This window comes from Lissotriton vulgaris, chromosome 8 (assembly GCF_964263255.1).
Source record: "Lissotriton vulgaris chromosome 8, aLisVul1.2, whole genome shotgun sequence".
Classification (NCBI taxonomy): domain Eukaryota; kingdom Metazoa; phylum Chordata; class Amphibia; order Caudata; family Salamandridae; genus Lissotriton; species Lissotriton vulgaris.
This window is the reverse complement of record NC_141696.1, coordinates 559,615,309-559,629,753: the sequence shown is the minus strand read 5'-3', so window position 1 is coordinate 559,629,753 and position 14,445 is coordinate 559,615,309. Positions and strand designations below refer to the sequence as shown.

At 43.3% G+C, this 14,445-nt stretch overlaps 1 protein-coding gene across 1 annotated transcript in view; it reads left to right on the top strand.

The window, feature by feature from the left end:
• PCCA (propionyl-CoA carboxylase subunit alpha) overlaps positions 1-14,445 on the top strand; it is a 2,575,253-nt gene that overhangs the window by 1,066,049 nt on the left and 1,494,759 nt on the right. Inside the window, exon 12 of the mRNA XM_086934374.1 lies at positions 10,823-10,973. Coding sequence (XP_086790500.1) covers positions 10,823-10,973 — 151 coding nt within the window. The remainder of the gene's footprint in view (positions 1-10,822; positions 10,974-14,445) is intronic.

Genomic DNA, 14,445 nt, shown 5'->3' with positions numbered 1-14,445 from the left:
TGTGCCTTCATTATTCCCGTAGAGTGGTTTTATTTAGGGATGTCCCTCCAAAGCTTTTGCCATCTCTCATCCATGATCATTTCTCCAAGCTCCCAGTCCCAGAAAGCTATATAGTGAGGCTTAGGGGTGGGGCAGTAGTAATCAATAGAAAGTAAACAAATGAAATAAAACCTATCAAACCTCCCGCCTGTCTGGCAAACGCAGAGGTAAAAGCTGGATTAATGTGTATTTTGGCAAAGGGGGAGGGGAAAGTAGCCCATCCAGAGGACTCGGTCACTGCGTTCCACACCTTAAGGGTCGTTCTAGTTGGTGAACTAATATAAACGTTCGGGAGTCCATCAGCCTCTAATTTCTACAGGACATCCCATATGTATTTACCCACCACCACCTAATCCATGTGGAGCCAATGTTTCTCTTAATGACCATTCGAAAAAAAAAACCTCAATTGTGCTGCCTAATAGTATAGATGAAAGTCGGGTTGGCCAGACAACCAATGTCCTTCGGTAGTCGCAACAATTTATGTGGGAGACATGCCCTGTGGTCTTGCCAGATAAATCAAGTTACCAGGAAGCAGAGCACGGGGAAGAAGTAACGGTCTATTTCAATGGGAAGCCCTTGAAAGAGGTATAACAGCTTCAGTAAGACAGTCATTTTAACCGCATGAATACGGCAGAACCAAGAAGTGTACATGGGTGACCATCTCTTAAGGTCTGAACTAAGTTGATGTAAGAGCGGGGGATACTGTGCTAGGAACAGATCAGCCACTCTGGGGGTGATTTTGATACCTAGGTAAGTGATATCTTTTTGGGCCCAGTTAAAAGGGCTGGAACCAACTAGCATCTCCATCTCTGGGCGGGCAAAGTCAAATTTAAAAGGAAGGAATTGTGTAGGTTTATAAAAAAATCCTGCCACTTTTGCATAGGCTTGACAGTTCAGATTGCAAGGGTGCCAGAGATGTCTGAGGAGAAGTAAGGGACAGCAACAATGAGATTTTGTTTTCTATTGAGCTGAATCGGAGGCTACGGATGGATTGTGTGGCTTGCATTTTGTCTACCAAGGTTTCAATACTGAGGGCAAATAAGTGGAGAAATCAGACACCCCTGTCTCGTTCTATACTGAAATGGTCAGAACCCACCACATTGACCAGTACTTGTGACTGCAGGTTGGCATAATTGGCCTGCACCATAGCTATAAATTGTTCATTAATGCAAAAGCAGCAAAGAGTATGGAAGAGGAAGGAACAATCCACCCAGCCAAAAGCTTTCTTGGCATCTAGGGCCGACAGGACTGTGGAATTGTTTTTTTAGTAGCTTTTGCGAACAGGTGGACCACTCTCCGTAGGTTATCGTGTGTTTATCTTCCTTTAATAAAACCAGACTGATCCGAATGGATCAGGTCAGACATAATGTCATCCAGTCTAGTGGCTAGTATCTTAATGTAGAGTTTGGGATCCAGGTTTAGCAACACAATGGGCCTATAAGGAGCACAGGAGTGGGGATCCTTTCCGGAATTCAGGATGACCGGTATTAATGCTTCGCTCTTTGTGTGGTTGACCGTGCAGGCCACTTCAATGGAATTAAACAGGGCAGTCACGTGAGGTACCAGTTCAGAGTTAAAGGTTTTTGTAGAACTGGCCCGTAAACCCATCTGGCTTCAGCGACTTGTGGAGCTTTAGGGCATCAATGGCAGCGTGAACTTCGTCATCCCTGATTGGGCCTCCCAGAACCTCGTTCCGTTCAGCTGTCATCTAGGGAGGTCTACTCCTGCTAGCTAGTCCAGCTGTGTAACTTCCTCTGTAGGTTAAAAAGAGTAAAGGTGTTGGTAAAATTCTCTGAAAACCAATACCGTATTTTCTTTTGAGGTAGCCGGCAACCCAGACTTGCGGTTGATGTGGCCTATGTATTCTTTCTGATGTTTGGTCCTGAGATGCCACGCCAAGTGGGATTTACTCTGGTCGTATGTCATTTTGTTAAGGCATAGCAGAGTGAACTCTGCTCTATTGGTGTATTTTGCACTGGGTTTACCTTGTAGCGCCATGACTTTCCTTTGTAGGGTTAAGTTCATAGTATCTTTAGGGGCCTGTTCTGCCAATTGAAGTTCCGTCTCAAGCACTAGCCTGTGTTGGGATTTCTGTTTGTTCAGTGTGGACAATAAGGAAATACACTTCCGCGGATTACCGCCTTGAAGGCGTCCCACGTATTTGACAAATTTGTATATCGTGGGTCATTTAGTTGAAGAATTCTTTAATAGTTTTACGGATCTCATCCTGGAACATGTGATCCCTAGTGAGGGACCCTGGGAAAAAACAATGGCGAAACTTCGCCATTGAGGCATCCCAGTGTAGCATAAGTTCCACAGGGACGAGGTCAGAAAGCGCGATTAGGTGAAATGTGACCTCCACAATTGTTTGTGCTAGGGATTGAGTTATGAAGGCATAATGAAGATGAGTGTATGTGTGGTGGGAGTGTAGGAAGAATGTATAGTCCCGGGTCATTGGGTAGGCAGTTCTCCAGGCGTCTATCAAATCCACAGACTCATTAACTTGTTTCAGGGCTTTAGGAAAACTCCCAACGGGGTGGTATTATCCCCCCCCCTTGCGTCCCACGTACGGTTGAAATCTCCCATTAGGATCATCTCTCTCTCTGCAAACCCCTTCTTGGAGCGATATGAACGTGTGCACAAACGCAGCCAGATTGTTTATGGAGGGTGTATATGGAAGCGATTGTGCACATCTGGCCTGCAATGGGACCTTTTACTCGCATTTTACTTTGTCAGTTTTGCATCCCACACGTTGGAATTTTAAGGAGGGATAGAAAAGGAGAGCTACCCAGTTGTGCTTAATGGTGGCATGGGATTTGTAGATCAGGGGGTTCACCTGTGGCGAATCCTGTTGTTTTCACTAAGTTTGAGGTGTGTTTCTTGTAGTGCTACTATGTTGTGTCTCCGGTCAAGAAGGTATTTCAAGAGTTGATGCTTGGCAGAAGAGTTTATAGACTTTTAATGTTCCATGTCGGTGTACTCAGTACGATGGTGTCACTATATAACCATGCTCACTCAATAGTCACAGACCTGACGTAAGGTATAACCTCCTCCTGCCTGCACCCCGAAAACCTGAGGTGTGAAAGACTACCCCTTGGTCTCCCACCCCCATCCCCTCTCCCTCCTGCGCATCAAAATTCTCCCACTTTATGGACCAGAAACAAAAACATTATAACAATTATACACAGAAACCAAGGTCTCCAACAAAATGTGGTATAATTGCAAATTGCATAGTTTCCAGCGTTTAGGCCATAAACTGCTATTGCATTCCAACATAGTCATATCAAGAACAAGGATAAGCTGACATCAGACAGTCCTTTAAATCGAGAATAGGAGCATCTGCCATCTCCCAGCCTAAACATTTGCGCCTACAAGGCGGTGCAGCCCTGCAAGTATGTAAATGAGAGGTTTCTCAGGTTGAGGCCATTCGCTCTGGTGAAGCACAGCAAACAAACCAGTGTCACTTGAATGCTATGGTCAAATTTGTCAAAATTATTTTGACATGGTGTATAGCTTTAGTAGTAAGGATTCAGTGTTTCCCTTGCCACTTCGGTCGTCGTTGCAATAGCCATTGCCCATATCTGCACCAATTGCAGCGCTCACGGCTGTTACATCCAGTTTTTGCTCCGGTTCCTGGTTCTCAGGGACCAATACCCCTTACAATGTTGCTTCTTCTTTTAGGTCTCTGGTCTGGTGAGTCTTGTTTTGGTATTCAAAGGAGAGGCCACACTGGTAGGTCCATCTGTATTTAAAGCGCTCTTTGTGAAGTTTGTCCTTGACAGGTCGGAATTGTAGTCGGTCCAGTGTGGCGGGAGGGATGTCATGAAACAGGAAGCACATGGTGCGCTGGAATAAGAGTGCTTCTGCTTTCCTTGCTGCATGTAATATCGAGTCTTTCACCTTGAAGGAATGGAGTTCTGCCAGGACATCACAGGGCCTCCTCCCCCTCTCCAGGAGCCAGTGGACCAACTTGGTGAACTTGATCCAGTTTAACCTTGGCACTATCATCTCCCAAACTTTCAGAGAACATGCCCACCACAAAGGCCTCTGGGTCCAGGTCTTCCACTCCCTCCTCTAGATTCCGAATCCTGGTGTTGTCTTGTTGCGTCGATTTTTCAGGTCTTCGCTTTTTAAAATGACTGTATGCAGTTGGTTCCAGAGGAGATCTACGTAACCTTCGATCTGGCTCAGATGTTGTTCCAATCATTGAAACTTTCTATTGCGGTCTACAGCCCGAGTACCCACAGAGTCTACATCTTGCTGAAGGGTAATGAGCCTGGAGTAAATATCTGACTTGAAGCCTTCGAGGGATGTAGCGAGGTCTGCCTTTATTTCTTCCCACAGCTCCCTTTTTTAAGTCTCGGAGGCAGGAGGGGGGGTACTCCTTGGTGTCCGCCTAAAAGGAGGAGACAGCCAATATGCTTTAAATTGCAGTACATTAGTGCAATGGATGATGCCAGTGAGCAATTCCAGTTAGTGGATACATGGCGTTGTGCCATTTTTTATATATATATGTACATTTGTACAGTATTGTTTGAAGTCACTACAGGGTATGAAATATCCACATTGCCTCCATATCTAGGTATACTGCACCACTTAGAAGACTTTGTAGAAGACGGCCTATCTTGACTGGTAGAACCATTCCACAACAGTCATTATGACATTCCACCCAGAAATATAATAAGAATAAAACCGCAGCTCCAAGCCGGTAGCCCTGAGAATTAAACCACCAACTGCACAAAAACAATCATGTCCAAATTCAAGAAAGAAACTACTTCTGCTCACACCACAGAGAGGCATGGCTGCATCCCTTTATTCTATTCTAACAGTGGGAAACCCTGCATATGTGCAAGGAGGGCTCAGACTTGATGCCTTTTCCAGAGTTGCGCCCAGAGAGCTTTCCATCAAAGCAGAACAGTCATGGTTCAGTTTAATGATTTGAAACTCCTGCCATTCAAATAAATCTCTGAGCGCCTCAACTAATATAAAGCATGATAACAAACTACAACGTCAAACCATTAACACCACTTCAACAAGGATTTACCCAGAGCTTATACCCAAACACCACTGTCACTGACCATCTACCACCATTCCCAGACACTCGCGAAAAAGCAATTTCCTTAAGCACCCCAACTGACGCCAACCAACAAAGTCCTGACCCTGTTTGTAAAATCGATTCTATTAACTCTCAATGTCATAACAACACAATTCCAGCTGCTACCTTTTTGGCATCACCAAGACATGGTTTGGAGAAAGTGACACTCCCTGCATTGCCAATCTTTTCCAGGATACAAAATTATCCTGAAAAGGGGAGGGATAGCCCTAGTCCATTCCACCGCCATGCTATATACTATCATCCCTGAGACTACCTAGCCCTTGTTCATTTGTACAAATAAAAAACAACAGTTGATGAACAGAATGCAGAACAATGTCATACATTCACCCCAGTACAGAGATCTGGGCCTAAATCCATAGTTTTTTTGCTCACCACACCACCCCAGTTCAGACATGGCCATATGCAAATCAGCCTTGATCCTGTGCCTCATGGGAACAGTCCAGCCCGAACTGCCAAGCCATGTATTCCCTGGACCGGAATCAAGCATTTTAGGACCGGTTTCTGGCTATCAGCCGTCTTCAGCCAGAATAGCTTGACTCAAGTGACGTGGAGAGCACAGGACTCACGAATGAGCATACCCGTCCCACTCCGGGTGACAAATGCAAAAACAACAGTTGATGGACAGAATGCAGAACAATGTCATACATTCACCCCAGTACAGAAATCTGTGCCTAAATCCATCGTTTTTTTGCTCACTACACCACCCAGTTCAGACATGGCCATATGCAAATCAGCCTTGACCCTGTACCTCATGGGAACAGTCCAGCCCGAACTGCCAGCCATGTTTTCGCTGGACTGGAATCAAGCATCCTAGGACCGGTTTCTTGCTATTAGCCGTCAAACAACAATTGATGGATGGAATGTTGCACAATGGCAAAACATTCACCCCCGGTCCAGTATGTGAGCCCAGCACAGCATACCCATCCAAAGCAGATCAACGGAATCCTCCACCCACCTGGTTCTTGCGGCATCACTCGAGGCTCTTTCTTCAATATCTTCGCACTCCCCTTTGAAAATCTTCTCCAATTCAGAGGATTAAATAAATTTTTGACTAAACAACTGAAAAAAATAACCTTCACTTAATCCCTCTCCTATGTCTTCTGATGGATGAAAGAGACCTATCAATGTGTTTTCAGGAGGATCACACATGGAAACACATTTCTGAGGATTCAAGAACAAAACGGAAATTCACTCCGCCCTCTTGTTTATAGGAACCCACACAACCAAAAATGCTTCAGGATACGCCTGAAAACTGAAGTTTTCAAACTCACTTTTTAAATAGACCATCTGGACTCTCTTGGGGCCATGACTGCAGAATGTAAGGAATGGCTCCACACCACCTGATAGGGCACATTCTCATCCTGAAACACTCTTTCAGGATGGATAGTGTACCTTTCCCAATTTGTTCCTTTATAATAACTGAAGGTTACATGTAGCACAGTGTTGCAAGTTCTCATTCAACAGTGTTTCTTTTAACTCGCTCATAATAACAAATTTAAATTAGTGAGATGATTTCTCGATCCATGTGTTATCAAGCACAGCAAAATTGCATTGTCCTGCTCCTGTTTTTCCTTCTGTATTGTAACGTCCTACTCTTTGGATTTACAGTGACCATACTTGAAGAATATTTACCTGACAGGATAGCCAGATCAAAAATATTGCTCTTTATAGCACTTTGCACTTTAACCTATTAGGATTTTTTCTGTATTATCGAAATATTACGATTGCACTACTGAGTATTTTGAAATGTATATTTATGATACTGTAATACTTTGTACTCTAGACTCAAATCAATTCCTTCCTTTTTCAATATTTTGAACTATGTATTTATATGATATTATTGTATGCTGTTAAGTCTATGAACTCTCAATAAAAATATAAAAAATAATTGCTTTGTATCTATGAATCTTGCTGTTCCTAGTTCATCCCTGTAATCAGAGCCTCTGAATTTATTAATGCACCTCTCTGCTGCGTGTGGTCGCCAAGCTAGATGAAAAATATTGGGCTCGCTGACTCTGATATCATCCAGTAACATTTCACATCTTCGATTGCTCTCCAAAGGGCCCTTTCACAAGGGTGAGCACCAAAACTAATGCAGTTACAGCTCTGCATGGCTTAAGGCAGAGCCGTGTTGCTGCCCCACACTTGCTTTAAACTTTTACATTTTTCCACCCCCTTTGATAACGTGAACCATTCTATCCCAATCCACAATCTGGTGGTTGTAGTCCTCAAACTGATGGCCTTGTCATGATCATTCCTCTTCTTTTCCAGATAGTCAGTCACTGACACTTTGACTGTCTTGCTGAAAGCAGATGCCAGTATCTTATCCAGTACCTTTTGGTATTCCAGGGGCTACTTTTTAACCCTTGTTCTTTTTATCATCTGTATCTTGTGCTCATGTGTTTCTCACTCACTCCCTTACAGGCACTAGAAACCATTTATTTATGGAAATCAGTTTAAACAGAAATAGCAAACCCAATCCACGTAAGAGCCAAAACCATTTTGCATTGTAATGTACTTTATTGGCAATTATAGAGCATTTTCTACCCCAGTTGAAGTGCTTGTCTGGTATATTCTTACAACATTCGACACGAGAATGTTTTGGTAATTTAAACTTAAATGTTGCAGCTGGAGCACCAGCAATCTGTTTGTTTTATGAAATAATGGGAATCTGCTACCCAGATCAGCCTTTTTCCTGTGGATTGATGGCATTTCATACTTTGCAGGCATAAAACTAATGTAGGAGGAATCATTGCCTGCTTGGATCTGGTCACTCCGCCAAGGGAACACTCATGGATAGGATCGACAATGATGTGCTTTGGTGTAGCCGAGAAAGGTTTTAACTCTAACCTAGTGGTGAAGAAATAAAATGAAAATGAATCCGTGGAGAATTAGCCCCTTTAAAACAAATTGGCTTAGATCACTTTTTTTTCTTGCAACTTTGTCAGGCCAATATGGTATTCTTAAGGGAGACGTATGTCCTATAGAGAGGAAAAAAGAGTGTAGGCTAAAGAAAATGTGCAATAAGGGTGAGAAGTGAATGGCAGTCCTTGTTATGTTTGATGTGTAACGTGAAATGATAAACCTAACTGCTCCCTGTTAGCTCAAATAGATTAGTTGATGGGGGTCTAAACGTGACAATGACCCCTCCTGGTGAATCTGAGACAATGGCAAATTATTGCATCAGGCAGTGAAGGCGATCCCCTCTATAGTGAGCCCAAAATGGAAGAGAATATCATATACTGAGCACCAAAAATGTGTTATGCTTCTGCATAGCACCCCTTTCTTTTGAGCAAGCAGCTCACAGGCCTGGCTTCTTGGTGGCTGCTGTAGCTGCTCACCCTGTTTTGACAGCAGTAGTTCTTGATTGAGTTTTCTCCGATCAAGGGGTCCCAGTGAGTGTGGTGGTGGGTCTCAGCTAGCGGAGGCAATCTGGGTGGTGGGATAGTTAATGAAAGTTAGGTTAATGGAAGACCGAAGTGTAGATCCTCAGAGGATCATCTGGGCTGGCAACCAACTACTCGCCATCAGCCATCCTAACTCAATAGAGCGGCCTCTCAAGGAGAGCTTGTCTTCCTCCACCACCAAGAAGAGGTTTCCACAGGTGCCTGGGCAAGCAGGAAGGTAGTGGCTTCAACAATGATAATATATGAGCTTGCTGCCACATCGCAATCATACAGCAAGGGCTTTACACCGCGCAGCTGCAGCTGTGAGTGGCCTCGAGCTCAGTAATAGCATCAGCATCTATCCAAGCCAATAACAGGGCCTCCTTTAAAGAAATGGCAGCTACACCAAAGCCTGCTGTTAAATTTTGGGGGGCCCATGCAGTCTCAATTTAAAAAGTCTGGCATCCCCTGAGGACATCTATTTCCCCTGTAACGGAAGGGATGTATTTCCCATGCTGGCAGAGAGGATGTGACTTCACGGCTAAGGCGTCGACCTCAAATCTGGAGAACCGGGTTCGAGCCACAGCAACGACACTCAAGATCCTGTGACTCTGGACAAATCACTTAATCTCCACGTGCCTAACAAAAATAAAGGTGTCCTTACATAGCGCAACTGGTGCTCGTGTAAAGCGCTCTGATACCTTCGGGTCAAGTTCCTGCTATTTAAAACTCCGAAAAAAAAGTTCTCGAGAGAGACATTGTCACTTTATGCCAAGACGTTGTCAAGAGAGAGAGAGAGATGTAATGTTAAACTGAACTGCAATTTGAAAACTATGGTGGTTCTGCAACTTTTAAATTAAAAAGGCAGGGAGGTGAATGCGCACTCCCAGCTGTCATTACTTAAAGCGTTTAGAGCTTACCCCTGGCTCTATTTTTTAAACGCAAAGTGTTTTTTTCTGGTTAAAGAAAGCGGGTTTTTAAAACAAAAGAAGAAATAAAGTCCAAATCGAGGTTCAAGCCCCCAAACGTTCTGTATAGACTACCACCTTTCAGCGTTTCAGCCTTGCTCATAGTAGGGGCACTCTCTTCTTTTGCCACTCACTTAAGTTTTTTCTTTGTCATTTTAATGATTTCTTTGTCATCCTATGTGGCTTCTTTGCTTCCCTCCCCCCTCCCCAAAACAGATGTGACATAGCACCGTGCTTTCTGGCAGTATATATTGATCAATCATATACGTGTGTGTGTGTGTGTGTGTGTGTGTGTGTGTGTATATATGTGTGTATATATATATATATATATATATATATATATATATATATATATATATATTGCAAAAGGTTACCCCTAAATGGCTGGCACACCCAACTCTGCTCCTTTGCTCAATCAGGCTGGTAGATACTCTCCCCATATTCGTAGCCGACGCGTTTCGGATTAAGAATCCTTCTTCTGAGGCAGTTGGAAATAACGGCAAACAACACTTGCACTGGTGTAATCCCTCTTTTATTTCGCTTGTCTCCCAAGGTGTTCTGGGACCAGTAGTGCAAGTTGACACCAATGTGCGCCGTCGAACATTTCTATTTCCTTTAAAAAACAATCATTGGGGGATAACTCTGCCAGTCAATTACAATCAAAAAGGACGTCCCGTCTTGTTACCGTCGGGTCACTGAGTTAAGAAGGGCCATAAAAACAAAAAAATAATCGGCCCCTGCTGAAGTAGATATGCAGGGTGCTTCACTATTCCTTGATGAAAAGTGCAGTTTGAAAGTGACGCCTGAAAAGGAGAATTTGATATGAATGTGCCATTTTACTATTGCTTTCAATGAAGCACAATGTGTTGTCCTTTATTTGCGCACATGCATGGCTCTCAGGTTCCGCATGTCACGTGAGTAGCTCATTCACTCCTGACTTTGCTTTTCCTTCTGTTACTCGTAGTCCTGATTTCATTAGATAAACTAGACTACAAGTCCCATAATTCTAATACATACCTGGGCTAGTTGAGTACTCACTCGTGGACCTGGGACACTTGCGCGCTCTGTAGCTGGCTTGCGCTGTATCTTCTGCTCAGTGTCGCGCCTTGGGTTGCCTGTGGTTTCCTCCAAAACCAGTCGTAGTTAGTGACCAGGGGTTGACCTCCCATTTATTAACATTTTCGGCCCTCCCTTTGGCTGCCTGGGCTCTGCAGGTAAGGAATGAAATTGCTTGGTCACATTATCTGTTTTGCACGAGTGCGCTTTTCCAAGAAAATCATACCCAAGGAAAACATGTTTTTCTTGTTTTTTAGTACATTTCTCGACCCAGAGACTCGAAAAGCTATGGGAGAACAAGCAGTAGCTCTCGCCAGAGTTGTAAACTATTCTTCTGCCGGAACAGTGGAATTTCTCGTGGACTCGAAGAAAAACTTCTACTTTTTAGAGATGAACACGAGATTACAGGTAAAATTGTAGACTGTTAAAAGTAATTAAGTTGATTTTGCAGTTCTAGAAACCCTAATGGGTTGAGCGGGCTCAGCGCCAGCAGCGCTTTACATCTGGCCCGAGGACCTGATTTGAGGTCGCATCCAAACACAGTCGAAAGTTTACTCTGCATAGCTAGCCACTTTGCTTTGATATTTTTTCTTGATGTGCTCCCGACATGCTGAGTCCCACTAGAAGAGGGATTAAGCTACACATTTGTTCCCAATAAAAACTATTCAATTTAGAAAAAAAATGTTCACCGTTAATATGCTGGACGTTTGCTCTGAATACCGAAAAGGATAGTTCCCAGATTTAGGTTATTGTGTTTTCACACTCAATACAATGGCATGACACCATGACCTTTCTTTACGGAGGTTCTCTTCTGCTTATCTTGAATGATTTCATCCCTCTGTAAAATGGGGGAAAGGTACAGTTGGTTTGGGGTGTTACCTTGTATTTAAACTGTTTTCTATTATGTAACCTTTGAAAGACCAAGAATATTTATTCCCTTACTGTGCACTGTTTCCGCCTAGCTCGAATCTAGCCTTCCAAATTCCTTAAGTCCATGTGCCATTTTAGTAAGTAAATCTAAAAGTCTTCCCTTCTAACATTTTGTTAATTATGAAATTTCAATGTATCTGCCATTATGAGCAGCTCATGTGTTGCCTCCATTCCACATCATGAGTGTGTAAGCCTGAGAATCAATCGCAAAGAAAGCAACAGTTTATTTGAACATTTGGTCTGGTAGTTTACAGTTGCAGTAAGCTGTGGTATTAATATTGTTGGATCACGCCAGATAACGTTAGTGATGTTTGCAGATCTGCAAACTCTGTTTGCCAAATGTTGTTTATTAATGCTTCTAGTAGTACACTTAACTTACTTTTATTTATGGACTCATTTTGTGTGTTTTTAAGTTGGATGCGCTGCCTCCATTTAACCACTTTTGAGTTTGTGAGCTTCATATACAGACACATCTCTATAATATATGAAATCTCTAGAACAGTATTGAATCAAATGAAATTATCAGTGTGTACTTTGGATCTGTAATTAGTCTCTAAATATTGCAGGACTTTGGTAAGTTACTTTGTACTGTCGGGTGGAGCAGAATTTTATTTTAAAGTGTAAATGTAGCACAGTACCCCTCCCAGTCATCCATTTCTTCACTATATAGAATAGCTGGCTATGCATTCACATTTATATTCAATTTCCTTTCACCCATCCTTTGCTTAGTTTGTACCACTGGCACCGGTTTTTTGAGACCGGGGCTTATTTTTCATCTTCTGAAAAGTAGGAAGAGAGTGGCAAAGGAAGAGAAAGGGGTTGAAAAAGAACATAGAACAGTGAGTTAAGGGCCAGGAACTGGAGGGTGGTGAAAGTAAGAGGCATCGGCTGCAATCAAGAATAAACAGCCTTGGTATTCAGCAACCCCAGCATTTGTTTTTTTCCCTTAAAAAAGTAGGAATTGGTTTCAGCCTTCTGGTAACTGACATCTCAGTTCACTCGCTACAGCATTTAGTGGTGGAGTTGCATTCTAGACAGGGAATTAAACGAAAACTTTGTCATCCCTCAGTAAGTGCCGTGTAAATAATGTTTCAGCCAGTGCAGCATTTTTTTTTTACTTCAAGATCTGGATCAAGGCCAAGCCCGCGTTTTCCACAACCATTTTTATTAATAATTGTAGAATCTAATCCGACCTAAATCTCACAAGTGGATCCATTATGCAACTTCAAGACCAAGATCTGGGCCACAGTATTACAAAGAGAGACCCAAAACAAAAACACCGTTTTTCATTTGTCTATGTCGTTGCCCCAGATGGAAAGATCCCCAGTTTCATTCTGTGGCTATCTGAATATATGGGGCTGTTCTGTAGCTATATTTGTCAATTGAGGCATACAGTTGAACATCTTTACATCCATGTTTTTCCCTTGCGGCTTTTCTCTACTAGCCAGGAAATCTATTAGTAGCCAGAAAGAAGTGTAGCTGCTCCATGGACTTGATCTCCATTTACAATACCCGCTTAGCTTCCATATACTGCCTCAGGCGCCCATATGCTTTTTTACTTCCCCATTTGCTTATCCACTTTGATCCCTCGAGTGCGTAAGTGAGCTTTTCCAATCCTGTCATGGGAATCCAGTGTGTTGTCTTTCTCCCACACAAGTTAGATAGCTCAGGTACCAGTCATGGTGAAGGATTTTCATTCTCCCTATGTTTAAACAGTGCTTCCTGTAAGGTAGACTGTTTCGACTAGTTTGTGGCAAGCTATTTTATCTAAACAAACATACTAAGCAACTGTTCCAAGAATGGTCAGCAGTGCTACTTCCTTTGTTTTAACTGTTTAAAGGCTTATAACCATAGTTAAACTGGTGCTGAGGGTGCTACTAACAAAACACGGTACAAAAGGGGGTGTGATGGACTGAGCATCTGAATCAATCAAACACTCGCACCCAGTCAAAAGATCTGGGTTTATCCATCACCGTTCTTTAGCCCACTCTGCCACCCTAGTTCAGACATGGCTATATGCAAATCAGTCTGACCCTGTGCCTCATGGGAACAGTCCAGCCCGAACTGCCAAGCCATGTCTTCCCTGGACCGGAAACAAGCTTCCGAGGACAGGTTTCTGGCATTCCAGCCGTCTTCAGCCCGGCTTGCTTGAATCCAGTGGCAAAGTGAGCAAGGGACTCACGTCTGAGCATACCCTGCCCACTTATGGCGGCCAAAAGCGGTACAAAAGGGGTTGGTGATGGACAGAGCATCTGAATCAATCAAACACTCACACCCAGTCAAAAGATCTGGGTTTAATCCATCACCGTTCTTTAGCCCACTCTGCCACCCCAGTTCAGACATGGCTATATGCAAATCAGTCTGACCCTGTGCCTCATGGGAACATTCCAGCCCGAACTGCCAAGCCATGTCTTCCCTGGCCCGCAAACAAGCTTCCGAGGACCGGACACATTCAGAATCCTGTTCGCTTCCAGCATTAACTCCCTATGCAGGATTCATCTTCCTTTCAGTAGAGACTGGAGTCACCATCTCACAAACATCAAATAATGAATTAGGGGGTAGTCGAACAGAAAGTAACATGTTTAGAGCCTTGAAAAACCTCTACTCTTCACTCCAGTAGAAAACACATAACCTCACTATGTTAAAACGATTCATAGCAAAGGCGATCACTTTTTGCATTTTTCAGAATCAGACGTTTAGGAATTTTAGAGCCGACAGCAGTGTTGATAATGGCCAAAAAAGTGAGCCAACAGAGGTTGGAGGAAGCTCTCTGCGTACTCTAGTCAGAAGTAAAAAATATTGGTTACTTAAAAGACACCATCGAGAGACTGATTCCATGGTGCTGATTTCTCATGGAATATGTATCTTGTGTGGATGAAGATGGCTGGCACAAAGAAACTTGTTGGGATTGAACTGTCTCTTGTGTGATATATGGGTATGTTGCCCTGCC